This window comes from Diadema antillarum, unplaced genomic scaffold, assembly GCF_040938485.1.
Source record: "Diadema antillarum isolate AM-2024a unplaced genomic scaffold, OU_Dant_1.0 seq00000203_RagTag, whole genome shotgun sequence".
In the NCBI taxonomy this organism is placed as follows: Eukaryota; Metazoa; Echinodermata; class Echinoidea; order Diadematoida; family Diadematidae; genus Diadema; species Diadema antillarum.
Genome location: NW_027271262.1, coordinates 2,110,720 through 2,127,617, shown reverse-complemented (window position 1 = coordinate 2,127,617; position 16,898 = coordinate 2,110,720). Strand labels below are relative to the sequence as shown.

Genomic DNA, 16,898 nt, shown 5'->3' with positions numbered 1-16,898 from the left:
CAAACTTCTTCACTTCCATTCCAAGTCCATTTTAATGGCCTTATCCTGTCTGGGTTATATCAGGAAGGGAATCCAATCAGGCGAACTGCTTTTGCAACCTCTTTTTTATCATTTTGGTTTGTTCTTTCGTATAGACGTGTACAATGTTGACGCTCTACCGTGGAAGAGTTACCGCATCTTCGTTCACTTGCCTGCCCGCTCCCGAGAGATCTTTACCACCGGCTGACTAAAATTACGAAAGGGAAGAATCAGAGGAGAATAGAGTCTAGTTAGATTACCCATTCCCAGGTTGTGGCCGGCGGTGCTTTGCCACACACTCTCGCCATTAAAGATTTGCAAATGAGAAACGTTATCATAACGAATTTAAACTTTGCATAAGCAGCCGGTGATAGGGTTACGGTCACTTAAAGGTCATTTTTGACCGTTACCATGCTCAAGAACACGTGATTTTTTTTTTGGGGGGGGGGCCCTGATGTTTCTCGCCTTTACTCTCTTTCTCTTTCTCCCTTTTAAATCCTTATCTGCACGGCATTGTGCGTAGAAAGTGGGCTTTAGCTGCTCATTCGCGAAGGGGATTTCGTATATCTAAGCCGTTGTAGCATACGCGACAGATCAGTGCTAACTTTCAGGACAAAAGAGAGATTATAACATTGTCAATACGTTTCCGTGTTATATATTGATCAATTTGTTCAGTGCAATCAATTATCAGTCATCATGCTGTTCGATTGGTGAGTAACTATATGGAACATGATTATGCTGGAACTCCCTTTCCTTCTCGGTCCTTCACTCTGCATCTGGACCCTGCACAGTCCAACTATAGACCATAATAATATTGTCCTACATCTAAGACGTGCTACACGTCAATGGTGACTTGACAACCCGGAGGGAAGCGGCCTATTCATAGGGGACGATGGGCGTCCGCCCCTCAAGGACTGCTATCCCGGAGAGGAAGTACGTGCCTAGCAATGGCATGGAATGATTACTAGGGAAAAGTTTCGTTGACCTCCTGCGATGACGAACTGAGAGCTTCAATCCCTCGTCGCCATTGGAGCCTCCATCTGCTATTGAAGTGTAGGAAAAATACAAACAAACCCATAAATATCACATAGAAGTGGAAGTATGGGACGATGTTCCAAGAAAAAGAAATATGCTCTGTAGACATATCTTTAGAAGTTGATGTCGGAGTTTTCATGACAACCGCCAAATTCATGCGTTGAGGTTTTTCATTACTGTCCGTGTGAATAGCACCGAGATAGAAGTGCATTCACGAAGAACAGCATATTGTAAGTATATTGCTGCGTGAAAGAGGTATTTATGTATAACGTATCATTTTGCTGATTAACGTTACCTGAAGTTCTCTTTATAATTTACGTTTAGAGGGTGATCCTTAAGTCCGAGGATGAGCTAACTTCGAGGATAAACTTGTAGTTAAGTATGGGGTGCCGGGTGTCACGTGAAGTGACAATTTCGCTGACGAAATAACAATATCGTCACGAAATGACAATTTTGATAACTAAATGAAAATTTCGGTCGACGAAATATCAAATTTTCGCCAATGAAATAACAATTTATCACGAGATTGTCATTTCGTTGACGAAATTGACATTGTCACATGTCAAACAAAAACAGTTTCGTTACAAAATTGTCGTTTCGTGACGAAAGCAGCTATGCGACACTTGGCGCCCCATACTTAACTACGAGCTTATCCTCGAAGTCAAGGATCACCGTCTGAACATATCTATAGTTTTATTCGATAAGCTGAGAAACAGCTAGAATATGTTTGGAAGAATTGCTTGTGGGGGAACATTCGAGACTTAAGTAACTTGTGAAAGCTATATATCATTTTGTTTGTTTGCTTGATCCATTTTTTCCCATCTGAAAAAATGGCTGGATATCCCATATTCAGGTACATTGGCTGATCTTCCATCGGGTCCTGTTTGATGTATTAGGCGACAAATTTACCGGGCCTGTAGCGATGAATAAATGAAGTGGGATCTTTGATGTACATGCTAGTTGTGACTCTCTCATACACGGGACCTCCATTAGAGGGTTAGATGGTTACGCCTCTTACTAGAGAGGACAAAATGATTTAATAAAGGAAACCCAAAACCTAAAGAGAAATGTGGATTGAGTGAAAACAGCAACATTAGTAGAACACATCAGTGAAAGTATAAGGAAAATCAGACAATCGATGCAAAAGTTATGAATTTTTAAAGTTTTGGTGTTGGAACCGCTGGATGAGGAGACTACTTGAGTTCATGACATCATATGTGGACAACAATTATAGAGAAAATATTAAAAAAAAAATCAACATGCTTTCACTTTTCTAGCATAATGAAAGAGCACTTGACTAACCGCTTTCAGAAAGCAGGGGAATAATTACTACCCTTAACATAATATGTCAGTATCAAGTTGATGGAATGTGTAATTTTCATGAAAAATGAATTTTGTGGAATTCCCTTTATATTTTCTTTATATTGTTGTCCACACATGACGTCATAACCTATAGTAGTCTCCTCATCCAGCGGTTCCAACACCAAAACTTTAAAAATTCATAACTTTTGCATCGATTGTCCGATTTTCCTCCCACTTTCACTGATGTATTCTACTAATGTTGCTGTTTTCATTCAATCCACATGGCTCTTTGGGTTTTATTGCTCCGCCAAACTTCGGAGTCGCACCCGGTTTGCATGGATTGGGAGGCAGACGCGAGCCCGAATGAGTTAAATCAACTCTGAGAGATAGAGAGAGAGGTCTACGAGTTCAATCATCATGAAAAATGACACATACGGGACAATGTATCATGAGTTATGATATATGCCTCATTTTTTGACATTTGCTTTGGCATGTGATATATTACTTGCTGATTGTTCATCGTCATTGGATATAATGCCACCCCTGTGTTCGCTGTACAGTCATAAGTAAGCCAAAGTTGACAACATTGTTGGGGTGCTTATGATCCTCTCATTAGATAAGAAGTTAACAACCCTCAACTTTCTGTCCTGATTAAACTCGTAGACCCCATTTTGTCTTCTTCTTCTTTTTTATTAGCGTGTATATAGCTTTGTTGTTAGCTACAGCATTTGATGAACACCAGGTTGGTGACGGATGTATGCCGTGACTACGGGGAAGTGATGAAAGTATGGAGTATGAAGTTCCACGAAGCAATCGAATATGGCCGCGGGTGATTTCGTTTCGTCTAAATGGATCAGCTGTTTATTCTTAGCGTTCTGTCAGATCACGTTACCTGAATATTTGTAGGTTAATAGAAAGTGATGTTTATTCCCAACGGCCACAAATCATGGAACGTCTCGGACATGAGGATCATAGTATATTGCAGTTGCAGAGACAACTACAAAGGAATATGTAATCACACACACACACACACACACACACACACACACATCTAGACACGACAAAATAATCGTGAGATCCTCAAACTCTCATCCCTTTGCTCTTAGCTCTGTCTTCGCGGGAATCATTTGTTTGTCTCCTCAAAGATTGCCGCGGCACAGAAATGCGTGATGATGATAGCCTTGTGGCGATGCCAAATCCCGTGAGAGTCATGCCAGGCAGTGGATTGCGAGTTTCCGTCTGGAAAATTAGGAAAGATTCTAAATACTCACATCTCTTAAAGTTCAGCTTTCCGCCGAGGTCCCTACAAGACAGCCCTTCTTGTTTATCTCGGTCTTCAAACGCTCGAGCTCCTGCTTTCTTTAATTCTTATAAACTACGCCATTTTCATGCAATTCTGCTCTTTAAAAACTAGAATCTTTTATTCTTATTTTGAAGTCCCATGTCGTTTTACTCTAAAAAATTTCAACAATCTACAAACCCTATCAAACAAGTGTGATCTCCTCCTTTCCCTTGGTAGTCAAATTGGCATTATCAGTATATAACAATTGGTCTTTTTTTCGCTGTAAGAATTTTGATATATTCGAGAAGTCACATTAAAGAACAGCAGCGAAATTCTATCTTCAACCCCCTTGCCGTCAGGAATAAGAGTTTGTATGACTTCACTGTTTTCTCTCGAGAGTGCATCAGACTAGATCCATGTTTTGTAGTCAGGATATCAACCCAGGGGCCACTGAGAGGGAGCAGCTACTCATTTATGTCCAGAGTTCAGAAAATTTGATCAGGAATTCTCCTGACAGCAGAGCATGCGACAGTTTGTCAGTCATAATTATCTCGGGCCGATTCCATCGTTAGATATTGCTATCCGAGGACATCTACATTATTGCGACGTTATTGAAATTTCTATCGAATTCCCCTTTTCTGAAATGTCGAAATCAAAATGTAATGTACAATGTCTCAAATGCCACTGGAGTATTGTCTCACCATAATGTGTTACCGTCAGTTTGCAGTATCCCATGTCACATGCAATGTCATGTGACATGGTCTGTTCGCGTGCCATGGATGCGGTGATACCTATATGATTAATACCAATGTCTACAAAATACATAACGCGTCATGCCGACGGCAATTTCAAAGATTCTTCTTACGAACATTTCAGCCCATTTTTCAAAATGGTCGCTAGCTGTTTGTGGACTAAATTAGATTCAGAGTTACACTTGCTCTATCGGCATTGTAGGGACCTTAGAGGTACTGTTTACCATTGGGAGCAGTGATTTTAAAAATGTTCAAGTTATCACATTTGATGCATATGTGTGGGTCAGTTGTATCACAAAACATCCTACCATACAAATTTTTTGCAATAAAGTCTAAAATATAAGGAGATATCACTATTTTCTCATTTTTAACCATAACACTGAAGACGGTCTAGTCTAGAAACAATTTTATTATAACTATTGTTTACATTTTGTATATTTAACAATACTTAACAGTGATTATACTGATTAACTTTTTTACACTGGCGGTTTCTATCCCTAACTCACGTTTTAGAACTATTTTGAAGCACTAAAGCTGGATTTTTGTTTCTTCTGCAATTGGTAGATAATGCCTTTACATGTTTACATGCCATCAAAGTGACAGAAATGTATCAAACTGAGTAACTTTTTGCTCCGGAGCCATAATGAAATCACGCATAGCTGAAAAACTCGGTTCCGCAAGGTGAATGGAGAGTAGGTATAAGAGTCTTATTTCATCCCCTGCGCTCCGCGCATTTTGTCTAATTTCCCAGGCATGTGAAATGTATTTGCGATCCGCCCAGGCAATCACGAAGAACATGGGTTCGTGTCACTCACTGATATAAGCGATATGGGCAGGGCTCGAAAAGGGAGGTTGTAAGGACTGGAGATGTGTTTTAAGAGGAGATTTTATTCAAACACCTGGACCCTGTTGCATAAAAAGATACAATCAAACATATGTTGGAAAATCAAACATAAGCCAGGTGTTAGTCAATCAGAATTGAGTAGTCAGAGACATGTGTTTGATTTTCTTACTTATGTTTGATCTAAAGTTCTATGTTTTAACAGGGTCCTGGAGTAGGTGTAGATATGTACATGAATATATTGTAATCGGATATGCATGCACACATACATTAATGCATATCATGCAAACTACTTGCTTGCGGTCACAGATGAATTTTCGTGATTTTGTTACCAAAAGGAATAACATGGATCATTATATGCTATTTCTTTCGCAACAGAATAGTACTTTCGATACCATCATAGTTATGATCAGGAGGGTGATTGCAACGAAACTCCTGTAAATGAAAACATGAAAGTTATGAAACACTAACTATACACACCGCGTGGCTGTTATGTAAGACTCATGTTTTGGTATCCTCTGTAGGACAGGAATAACTGTATAATGGTTGTTATTGAGTCTTTCCTGAACGTACCGCAAGTATAGAGTGAATCCGACTCGCCCCAAGTGATATAAAATGTAAAAAGATTCTTAGGACTCATTCCAAAAGACAAAAATAAATCATCATTGACGTCAACTGTGTTTTTCTTGGGCCCCGAAAGTAGAAAACATGTGGTTCAGCCTACATCATCAGCAGGATTTTGAGCCATATAGATTTTCAAGGTTCTCGCTCATGCAAACACGCACGCCATTGCAAGGATAAAAACAGAGATATCTATTATACTTGACTATGCATCCAGGCCACTCTTATACTCCTGCGAGTGCCGGTAAATCTCTGTTTGAATGATTCTGGAGTTTGGAAACGCCGAGATGGCACTTTGTCTGTTTACCTACGTCGTTCAAGGTGAATCAAGGAAAGAGAATGTTGATTATGGAGGTTCATATTATGCTCCTCCCCGCGAGCTAAGTCAGTCTCGTGATTGATGGCGTGTCTCCACTTATCACGCCTACATGGAGAGCCCGCCGTCAGTCAGAGCTAGGCGATGCATTCTCTTCGAGTTGAAGGCTCGTTGACGTCGAGACCCGTGCGGGCATGAAACCAGTGCTTTCAGGGGTAGATGTTGACCAAGCGGGTTTTAGTAGATATGCAGGTTCACAATACTCTAATACGCTACAATATACATTCAAGAAGCATATACAAACACACACACACTCACACAATTATGCATGTGTATGTGTGTGTGTGTGAGTGTGTGTGTGTGTATGTACATAGTTTGATCGAAAAACTGATCGGGCACCATTTTTGCACATTTCTAAGTAGGTCCATCATTAGAGCAAAATAAAACCTCTCCGATGATAGCTCACTTGTTACATCACATGGAATATTCTTAAAATTATGATTTAAAAATATCCCACTTATACTTTCTTATAAAATTCTTTGTTTTTAAGCAGCTTTAATCACAAATATCTTAAATCAACAAAAAGGAATTAACTCTTCTAATATGCATACTTATTCATTTATTTATTCATTCGTTATTTATTTATTCAAAAAGTTCATGTATGGACTGACGGTCAATGATGCAATAAACCAACACCTGTCTGCAATTTCCGGGCTTTAAAAAGTTCATGACATCTAGATTATACACTGATATCATCTGGTTTCACATAAGCTGATAAGTATTTGGCATTGCGTCTCTCTTTCTTTGAACATGCATCCTGTATTTGTCGGTTCATCGTCCGATAATATTAGATGTCTCTTCATTTTATCCGTCTCAGATGAACAACTGTCTTGGAGATAGCGGTTCTGCCACGTTTATTGAATTGATTTCAAACTTGGGTGCATCTCATATAATGCAAGAACTATTCCTGTTAAATTGTTGAATTAAATTGTTGAGTTTTCCTCGGGGGTTCACTTTGCCACGTCAAGCGTTTATCACATTATACTGTTTTGATGTCCTTGGAAAGAGAGAGAAAGAATACAAAACTATGGAGAAGAGAGAACGTAAACAAGCATCACAAAAGTAGATAATGTTCTTTTTTAATAGATGGACATAATGAACAGACAGTATAGTGTCTTTTGTACCTTTAACGTGAATGCATGTGAATGAAAACATCATGTACATCCAATAGGTGCTCTAAGTACTTATTTAAAGGTTCCAGAAATCTGTGAAGAAGATAGCTGGAATCTTGCTTGAAACGTTTCGTACTTGTTTGTTCTTGGGTAGCCATAACCGTTTCCGTGGATAGGTGTGTGTGTGTGTTCGTGTGTGTGTGTGTGTGTGTGTGTGTGTGTATGTGTATGTGTGTGTGTATGTGTGTGTGTGTGTGTGTGTGTGTTTACAATGTAATTATCCAACGTCAGTGACTTTCATTAAGTCGGACTGGCAGCTGCCTTATAAGCTAATAAATGCTATTGAGCGACACTTGCCAAAATTCGTAGTGGAACAACCACGCACTCTGTGGCTTATACCTAGCTGTGTATTTTCCTTCCATTGGAAATTCGTGGCTGCTGCATTTTTCGCAGCAATCATAAAAAACACAGTATTCAGATTGTGCTATTTTTGTTCCATCACGCGAATTATTCGTCGAGCTGATGATGGTGATGATGATGGTGGTGATGACGACGATGATCCACTGCTTAATTTTGTATAGCCCCATATATCTGTTGTTGAAACATTCAAAGGCGGAGACTCCTCCAAGAGAGTTAGCAATATTGAATGCCGTTATTGCTGAAAAATGTGAGTCTTGAGTGAGGTTTTGAAGTGATCCAATTTGTCAATATAAGATTACGTCGTAATCAACTCAGCAGGTTACATTCTCGCCATCCCCCCCCCCCCAGGATAATTATCAAGCGCTATAGCACATTTGCACTGACACCCACACAGTCATGACAGTGATGTTTTTTCTTCTCTGTGGGGGGCCTTATAGCTTATTGGATACACATGAATGTGACCACTGCATGACTTTAATAAATCGCCCTCTTATAATTACTCCACGGCTTGAATTACAAATGATGTAAGACGATGATGGCGCGAAGAATGTGAGGGAAAGGTGGGAGAAACTAAAGAAGGGACTGAAGGACCAAAATCTCTAAATTCAAGAACTGTTTATAATTCTGCCATTAAAATTGAAGTGTTGATTTACATTCTGAAAATTGTTTTGCTTTTTTTTAATCTCAAAAAGTGAATACCATCCAGATGCTCTGTGTGTTGAATTTCGATGACGTGTAATTCTTTTTACTCTCTATCCTTCTGCAGATACAAGGCAGACACTCCTCCATGATGGGACCAATCAGCCACTGAGGAATATGAGATCGAAGTGTTCAGCCGTGTCATGAAGCCAGCCAATGACAGTCCAAGTCACCCTTTCTCATTACGCGTCGACAGGCGCACCACCTCCATAACTGACAGCGCAAGCGACAAACCACCTCTGCGAGTTTTCCCTCGCTTTTATAAACTCGGCGTCCGGAGCTCACGGATTTGTGGTAAAAGAGTGCGCATTAGTCGAGAATTTGTCGCCGTATTTTGCCAGCCATGTTTTCATCGAACAAAAGGCACTCGGCATCGTTTCGTCGTAAGTAGGACAATTCCGCTGGTTCCGCCAGAAGGTCTCCTTCCCGAGCGATTCGTTGACATCACTCAATCTCAGACACTCGGGCGTCAGCTTACATCATTATCAATCACCTCGACATCAGATGTCTCTCTCTTGTTTCACATTTGTCTTAAGCATGTTGCTTCGTGTACGTTCTTCAGTAGCGTGAGGGATGTCTCGCAGATAGGACACTAGCATATAAATATATCGTGAGTTACCTACAGTTTTCCCTTAAAGCACTTCTCGATCCACCTAGACTTTTGATCGCATCTTTCGCATCAGAGAATGCAGATTCGTTCATGTCATGATGTGCATGCATGGCAGCCACACGTCTTCCTTCAGGGGTACTTTCGGTATCCTTTTTACGAATTATATGTAGCTCCAGAATTTCATCCTTGCTAAGTGCCCTTGCTGTCCCCTGGAAAGCTACGCGTCATTCATCAGAATATAGCGATGCGGCCCCCAAGTGAATCTATCACGCCGTTAAGCCTCATCGTTCCGTCAAGAAACTGTGCAGTGTGTCAGTAACACCAGATCGGAACAAAGTGGAAATCCTCAAAACTCTTAAATAGGTGGGAAAAAGTATATCTCTGTGGTCAATCCTAACAAAGCACACAACAGACTGTAACCGGCAACTAATGATATTCTGAAATCTTTGTGGTTATGGACATACTGTACTCCATTCTCTTTATTTTTTTTTCTCTTTTTGCTGTCGCGAGTAAGCTGTGATGGATATCAATGTACAAGCTTTACTTTGACCGCACTTGGTTGACATTCACACCGAAATAACACCGAGCAACGCCACACTGAGGCTTCATCACGATAGGTAAGCTTATGCCGAGAAGCAAAAGGTTTCTGAATTTATCAGCTTTACATGAAATGTGGTGTGTTTTAAGCTTGAATTGGCTGCAGAGCGACATTTCGTTATAGTTTTTATCATAGCGGTAGTCAAAATCTGACAACATGGAGCTGGAAGATGCGATGGCATATTCCTTTCACGATGAACTAAAGAACAAAAGCTTGGATTATTTGCTCTCGTTGTTGAACCTGACTGACACGAAAGATTTTCTGGATTTCTATGATTATGACTTTCATGGTATGGTCCATGATCTCTCGACCACAGCCGACATTCTTCTGATCACGTGCTACACGATAATCTTTGTGCTCGCTCTCGGCGGGAATTTGCTGGTCATCTTTGTGGTTACTCGCAAGAAATACATGCAGACGGCCATAAACATTTTCTTCGCTTCGTTAGCCGTGTCCGATCTCCTGATCGCTGTCTTTTGCATTCCGTTCACGCTGATCGAAGTCGTCACCGTCGACTGGATCCTGGGTCCCTTCATGTGCAAGGCCCTCAACTACGTCACTTCCGTCGGCGTGGTGTCCAGTATCCTAACAATGATGGCGATAGCTATAGAGCGACATCAGGCAATTTGTCATCCTCTTCGGTCGAGGGTCATCCAGACCCCGAGACGCGCCGTGTTTCTTCTCGGCTTCCTCTGGATCATGTCTACAACAGTCGTCTCGCCTCTCCTCTTCGTCCTAAAGCTGGAAACTAAAGTGGATCCTTTGACGGGAACTCAGTATCGCTTTTGTCGAGAGCGCTGGAACACTCGCCAGCAACAGAAGCACTACACCCTTCTCCTGGTAGTCTTGCTGTACGTCACACCGTTGGTTATCATGATCGTGCTCTACTTGCAGGTGGTTCATAAGTTGTGGATCCGCAAGCCGGTAGCTTCGGTCGACTTTGTGCCAAGGAATCCCGAACTGAACAACGCCATCTCGCTCCGCTACAAGAAGCGCGCCATTAAGATGATCCTAATGGTTCTTGGGCTGTTCGCCGCCTGCTGGCTGCCCTACCAAGTGGTGGTGCTCATGCGGGAATTCTCCTTCATGGCGGATAGTGAGCGCAATCGGCTGCTGCTTGCAACCGTCCAACTAATCGGCCTCAGCAACAGCTGCAACAACCCTATCGTCTATGCCTTCCTCAACGACAACTTCAAGCGGAACTTCGTCAAAGTGTTGTGCAGCCATCGGCGAATGGTGGTGATCAGGAAAGGCTCCTCGAACAACAATCTCGTGAAACCATGTGTTGTAACCTCTTTATGACATAACGCTCTTTCTCGCTGAAAGTTCAGTCCTCAGATTTTCAGGAGACGAATGACACGACTCGATACGATTATACGCGATGATACTACATGATATTCTTCGAAGAGATGGTAATAATATGTCAAGGCTGGATAACACACGTGTTCGTATGGTGTCGCCTCTAACAATCGATTATGAGCGTGGAAATGTTGAGGTGATAAACGACATCATGAAACAGTGTTAAAATATGAAACGGATCCTATCAATGTAAATCATTTCAGCAGCTTTATCATGTCCGCATTACTTGCGAAATGGCTACAGACCTTGTACAGAGATTTTATGAAAAACAAATGCCTACACCACTTATTCATATTTTGTCTATTTGTCTTGTCAATTTTGCTGTGCTGGAGGTCAGTGGACTCGTTTCAGCTATATTTTTGAAGAACACATCAGCGATGTTTGGTCGTTTCTGCAGTGTGGAGTCTTAATCTATCTATTACAGTAAAAAAAACTCCAAAACAAATTACTGTCATAATAATTTTATTATGCATGCATGTTCAACCACACTACGTCTTCAAAGGTTTAGATAAACACATAAAACAGACATGTTTGAAGAGGGAATATAGCGGGAAAGGTATCACGATTATATAGGTCCCGCTGAAATGCACGTCAATTATTCATCCGTCGTCAATTGTTAATCCATAACTTGTGTGTATTAAATATGTATCATCGGGGCTTAACATTTTCCTCCTTGTTTCCGCAAACTATCAACAACATTTAAACATTCATATCGTTAGGCGAAAAACTTTAACTGGGAAAAGATACTCATTTCGTCACAGTTAAATCCATCAAAGTCTAATAATGATCATCGAAACGTGTCTGGTTTGATACCTTCTGGAAAGGATTGTTTATTTCAAGAAGATTCCCAGTGCCCCGTGGGGATAGCTTGATACCATCTTTAATACCACGCGTACATAGAAGAGATGCGAAGTGTTGTATCACTTCGTTTGAGTATTTTATATTTTGGTGTTTTCTATTTTTTCATAACTTAATTCATCTTCAAAATGTTCTAAGATTAATGTCGTCGAATCTATTTCACTTACTATAGTCATCTCGACGTTACATAACAAAATGTTACTTTTGAAATTTACATCTACTCACTTTAAAGTACGCTATTATAGTTCTGCCATTGGACACGTTGGACAAAGGAAAGAAAACATTTTAGCATTGAAAAACGAATATGACTGTGTATAAACCGGTTTGTAGTATTTTGCGTATACAAACGAAAATTCATCGTGCAGCTTAATAAACATTGTTGACTGTTTGCGTGCAAGTAAATGATGATTAATCTTCTTTGCTGATATTTTTTCTCCTTATGTGGGTATGGTATGTGTGCACAGTGAGCGTGTAGTAGTTGGGAGTAACCAGTATTGTTGTCCATGTTTTCCTTCCCTAATTTCGTTATGTATGTATCCCATAGGCTCGTCTACTTTGTATGAGCGTTATGCACACTAAACACCAACATAAATGTACAAGCGCAGTAATATGATATAGATGCATATTATATATATATATATATATATATATATATATATATATATGTATGTATGTATGTGAGATATGAGAAAGGAAGGAGAAATCGGAGCGTAGCTTTGACATCATTATTCCTCGTACTGTTCCTCCTTTTCGGAAAAGCGCGAGAGTTGAAAAATTGGTCTCCGCCGGGAATCGAACCCGGGTCTTTGGCATGGAACGCCAACGCCTTACCGCTCGGCCACGGAGACGTCATAGCGGTTCAGGCAGACCCAAGGTCGAATACCCGACATATGTATGTATATATATATATATATATATATATATATATATGTGTGTATGTGTGTGTGTGTGCGTGTGTTTGTGTGTGTGTGAATGTGTGTTACTTAAACTGACCACATAAAAAAACAACGTATAACAACTGGTTAGCCTCCACTTTTGTTTTCATACTGATGGACATGTACTTTTGTTTGTTTGCATGGTTTTTTTCCACTTGAATGAGAATAGTCCCCTCAAAGATGCATCGGAATGAAAAACTCATGCCATCTCAACCTTCTTTTTTTTTCCCAAATCAATATACAGAGATTACATTAGCACGAAACAGTTGGAAGCGATGTTTCTAGGAATTTACGAGAAGTTCGCAAACGTTAATTGATGATCTATTAAATTCAACACACCGTGCACCGTATTGTACTATTGGAGCAGATGACGTGTTTGTTTGTTTGCTTATTTTTGCTGTTTGTTTGTTTGTTTGTTTGTTTGTTTGGTTTTGTTTTGTTTTTTTGCTCTGACTACTTTACAACTCAGACTGACCCATCCAAACCTGATGCCACAGAATGCTTTTAGCTAAAAAGGGCTGCACTTCTTGCTTACGCAATCAATTCCATAGTCATCCCTAAAAGCATTTCTAGAAATATTTATTAGGAGAAAAGACAAATCAAAACCTTGCAACAACAATAAAATAAAAATTGAAGCTCTGTTTAGCTATTTCGTATTTATAGGCCTACTTGTCTCTTCCGCCCAGCCAAATCATAAAAGCAAGTTCTCTGTCACGCCTCTGAAAGATTTAGATTGACGACATTGCTGTTATCATCCTTCTCTCACAGGAGCGTGTTTGTCTGATCGGTGGAAGCAAGTTTAGTCAAAGAGCGTCTTTTTTCCAGAATTCTTCTATAAATATTCATTTCTGGTATCACATGCTGAAGAATATTCATGATTACTGCGTCGTAGCTCCAGACTCACTCCACGCCATCATTGTTACGGAGGAAACAAATGCGGAATACGGAATATGAAAGGAAGATCTGAAAAGAACAAAATGGGATTTTCAACATGGATTTCACTTCTACTGTGTTTTATACGGTGTTTATGTCAAGCCGCACACCCTCTTCCTCGTCTTAAATGCAACGCCAATTTGCCAACTTATAGTTACACATTCTTGACTTTCAAAAGAGGAAAAAATAATTTAATTGATAATCGGAAATATATATTTACTGGGAATTATAAAACATGCCGATCGAATGAAACAAGAAGATATAATATTTTGTCCCGGTTTAACGGGAAACTTATGGCCTGATGACACCATCCCGTCCGCTCGTGGTTGTGAGCAATGTAATTATTTCACTGAAAAAAAGTATTCATATCCCCAAAACTGTATCGTGATGAGGACTGCTGTCTTTCTGTTTGTACACTCTTAAAACATCCGAGTCAGAGCTGACCCGGAACTGGGTCCGTTGGGGTCACACACCGTTCCGGATCAGAAATGACAAGGAATGGGGTCAGATATGACCCATTCAGAGTCATGAATTGGGTCAGGGTGACCCCATTCGGGGTCTTTATGACCAAATTCCAAGTCATTTTTGACCCGGAACGGTGTGTGACCCCAACGGACCCAGTTCCGGGTCAGTTCTGACTCGGATTTTTGTTAGAGTGTACATTTCTTCCCGGTATAGACATCTCGAACAGAAACTGGCGTCGGGCTTTGCAATATTTGTTAAAGAAATAACTCAAGTCGTCCACATAATATATACTTTGCCCTTAATACTTTAATGCCATGCCAGCATTCTTCTTGATAGTTCAATGTATTCTTCCTTCTCTGGTTTCTATTTCTTCTTTTTTTTTTACTTCCTTTTTTTTAATATTCTGCTTTTGTTTTCTGTGCATTTACCAGCTTTACTATCAGCAAGCTAAGGAGTGGTCGATACCATTCGGAGAAACGAAGAATGGAGGCTGCAATTTTTTTTTTCTAATGCCGCCGGCATAGTTAAAAATAATTTTCACTTGATTTTTACAGCTTACTACAGCAACTATTGAAAGTTGAGGATCTGCCGTAAAAGCGAGTCTTGCCTTGTATATGAGTTTTGTCCACTCTCGATCCGTGCTGACCATTCTTATCTCACTCTTCCTGGGTTCTGCATTTCATTCAACCGATAACATCGTTCGGGTCATCGAACGAATACCGAGGATATCGCGAGTTAGATTTTCACGGAAATCTCGAATGTTGAGAATCTCCTCCGGGGGATATTCAGTGTCGCGCGCTATACGTTGTGTTCGCGACGAGAATTCCGCGCTGATGTCATAACAAGTCATCCCATGCCAGGTTTTTTTTTCTTCTGTTTTTAAGAAAATATTATCATTATTATTATCATTATTATTATTATTATTATTATTATTATTATTATTATTATTATTATTATCATCATTATTATTATCATTATCATTATAATCATTATCTGAACGTCTCATAGTGCGCACATGTATGGGTGCCTAAATCGGCGTAGATTCTTCAATATCACATTTTGCTTGCTTTGAATCCTCTATCACATGTATATGGCACGCTTTCCTTTCATCTTGAAAATGCATTTCCTCTCATCTACATCTGGTATATGGGTGTCTCTTATATTCTTTTCGATCCCTCTTACAATTCCGTCTCGTTTCTTTCCGTTACCTCTCTCTCTCAATTATCGCCACCACTGCTCTGTCGTTTTTGTTTCTTTTGTGCATCAAGTGTTGTTGTCAGGTCTTATTTTTTCTTGTCGTATCTTTCGGCTTGCTCATAAAATTTCAATACTCTGATATACATTCGGTCCTCCGCTCGTAATGTAGAAGCGCTGAAATGAACTATATAGTTGGTAATATACAAGATTGCAGGCGACATTCTCTGGCCACGTTGCTATAAAATTTGGAATACGTTCCTGTTTTTAATCCGGCTTGACGTCAACCACCATGAACGCCCTCGCTCACCGAAGCTGAGTAACCTCTGTTTCGCCACCCTTCGTCTCGAAGCGGGGAGTGATTGGTGACGATCGAGAGCCCTTTAGTATTTCATCATAGCCAGCGCTCTGCGACAGGTAATCAACTACCATCGGGGGCCACAAATTGCATCGCAATTCGATATCAGCAATATCGATCGACACGACGGGGAAATCGGGGAGGAATCGGTGACAGAAATATCGACAAAGACCGGAATGGAATCGGAAAAATCAAGGCCCATTCACTTCCTTAGTTCGGGTGTCTTCTGTATACGTCAGTTCTATAGCTATTATAGAGTAAGGCCAAGAATAGATGGATTTGCATTCTACACTGGTTGAGCTATATTCGAGTCTTTCTCACCATGGTGTATTTGAATTGCATGTTTCTTTCTCGGTGTCAAACTCCCTGCATTTGACCAGAAGGCACTTACGTGTTGTTTAATAAAAATACAAACACGAACATTTCAAAATCGTGATCGGCTGACATTAAGACTATCTCGTGACTTTAATCATTGCGAAAATCATCCAACGAGTGCTATACGACATGATCCGTCAACTAGATCAACAAACTGCTGTATATGAACATTTTGTTTTCGGTTTGTTTGTTTTTTGTTCATAGGATTTTTTCTTCTTTTTTTTTTTGGAGTTCATAGGACTTTTCCATTATTATCTCTTATATAATAAGAATGTAATTTATTCTAAGATTTTCTTTATCAAGCAAAACAAGCGCCTAAAGTGGGGTAAGACATGTAAATTATGGTGACAAATCCATGCATACGCAAACTCTGAAAAAAAAAACTTAGGAGGAAAATAATTCTGTATAACGTTCTGTCCATGCAATTACACTTAATACAATATGCAAGCACTCAAACTACTTGTATTGCACAGACGTGACTTCACCACACTTGGTTCAGTGGACCTCTTGTCTTGCGATATTTTGCCGCCACTGCTCCCGAATCGATCGCGATAATGGTAACACTGTACGCCACAATGTCTTCCGTGAAACATTCTGATGTTACGCGCGTCCTGAAACATTTTAAGAAACTCTTCTGAATATCACTATCAGATTCCTTTTGCTCGCCTAAACTTTTATAGAATTGAGTGCAGGTTCAGTTCGCGCTCAACGATCTCTGTCAAGATGGGCTTCTTCAGTGCGCAAATTAATGGACG

General features: G+C 40.2%; 1 protein-coding gene and 1 non-coding gene across 2 annotated transcripts; one reads left to right on the top strand and one right to left on the bottom strand.

The window, feature by feature from the left end:
• Positions 1-9,816: 9,816 nt before the first annotated feature.
• LOC139728832 (QRFP-like peptide receptor) lies at positions 9,817-10,968 on the top strand. The gene has a single exon (XM_071639768.1). The coding sequence runs from the start codon at positions 9,823-9,825 to the stop codon at positions 10,966-10,968; it is 1,146 nt and encodes a 381-aa protein (XP_071495869.1). The 5' UTR covers positions 9,817-9,822.
• A 1,692-nt stretch (positions 10,969-12,660) lies between these two features.
• Positions 12,661-12,731, bottom strand: Trnag-ucc (transfer RNA glycine (anticodon UCC)). Its single transcript has one exon. It is a non-coding gene; the product is annotated as a tRNA-Gly (tRNA).
• Between the last annotated feature and the right edge of the window lie 4,167 nt (positions 12,732-16,898).

What these genes read in the sequence shown, in the direction of transcription:
- LOC139728832 (XM_071639768.1), top strand. Translation starts at nt 9,823, where the DNA reads ATGGAGCTGGAAGATGCGATGGCATATTCCTTTCACGATGAACTAAAG.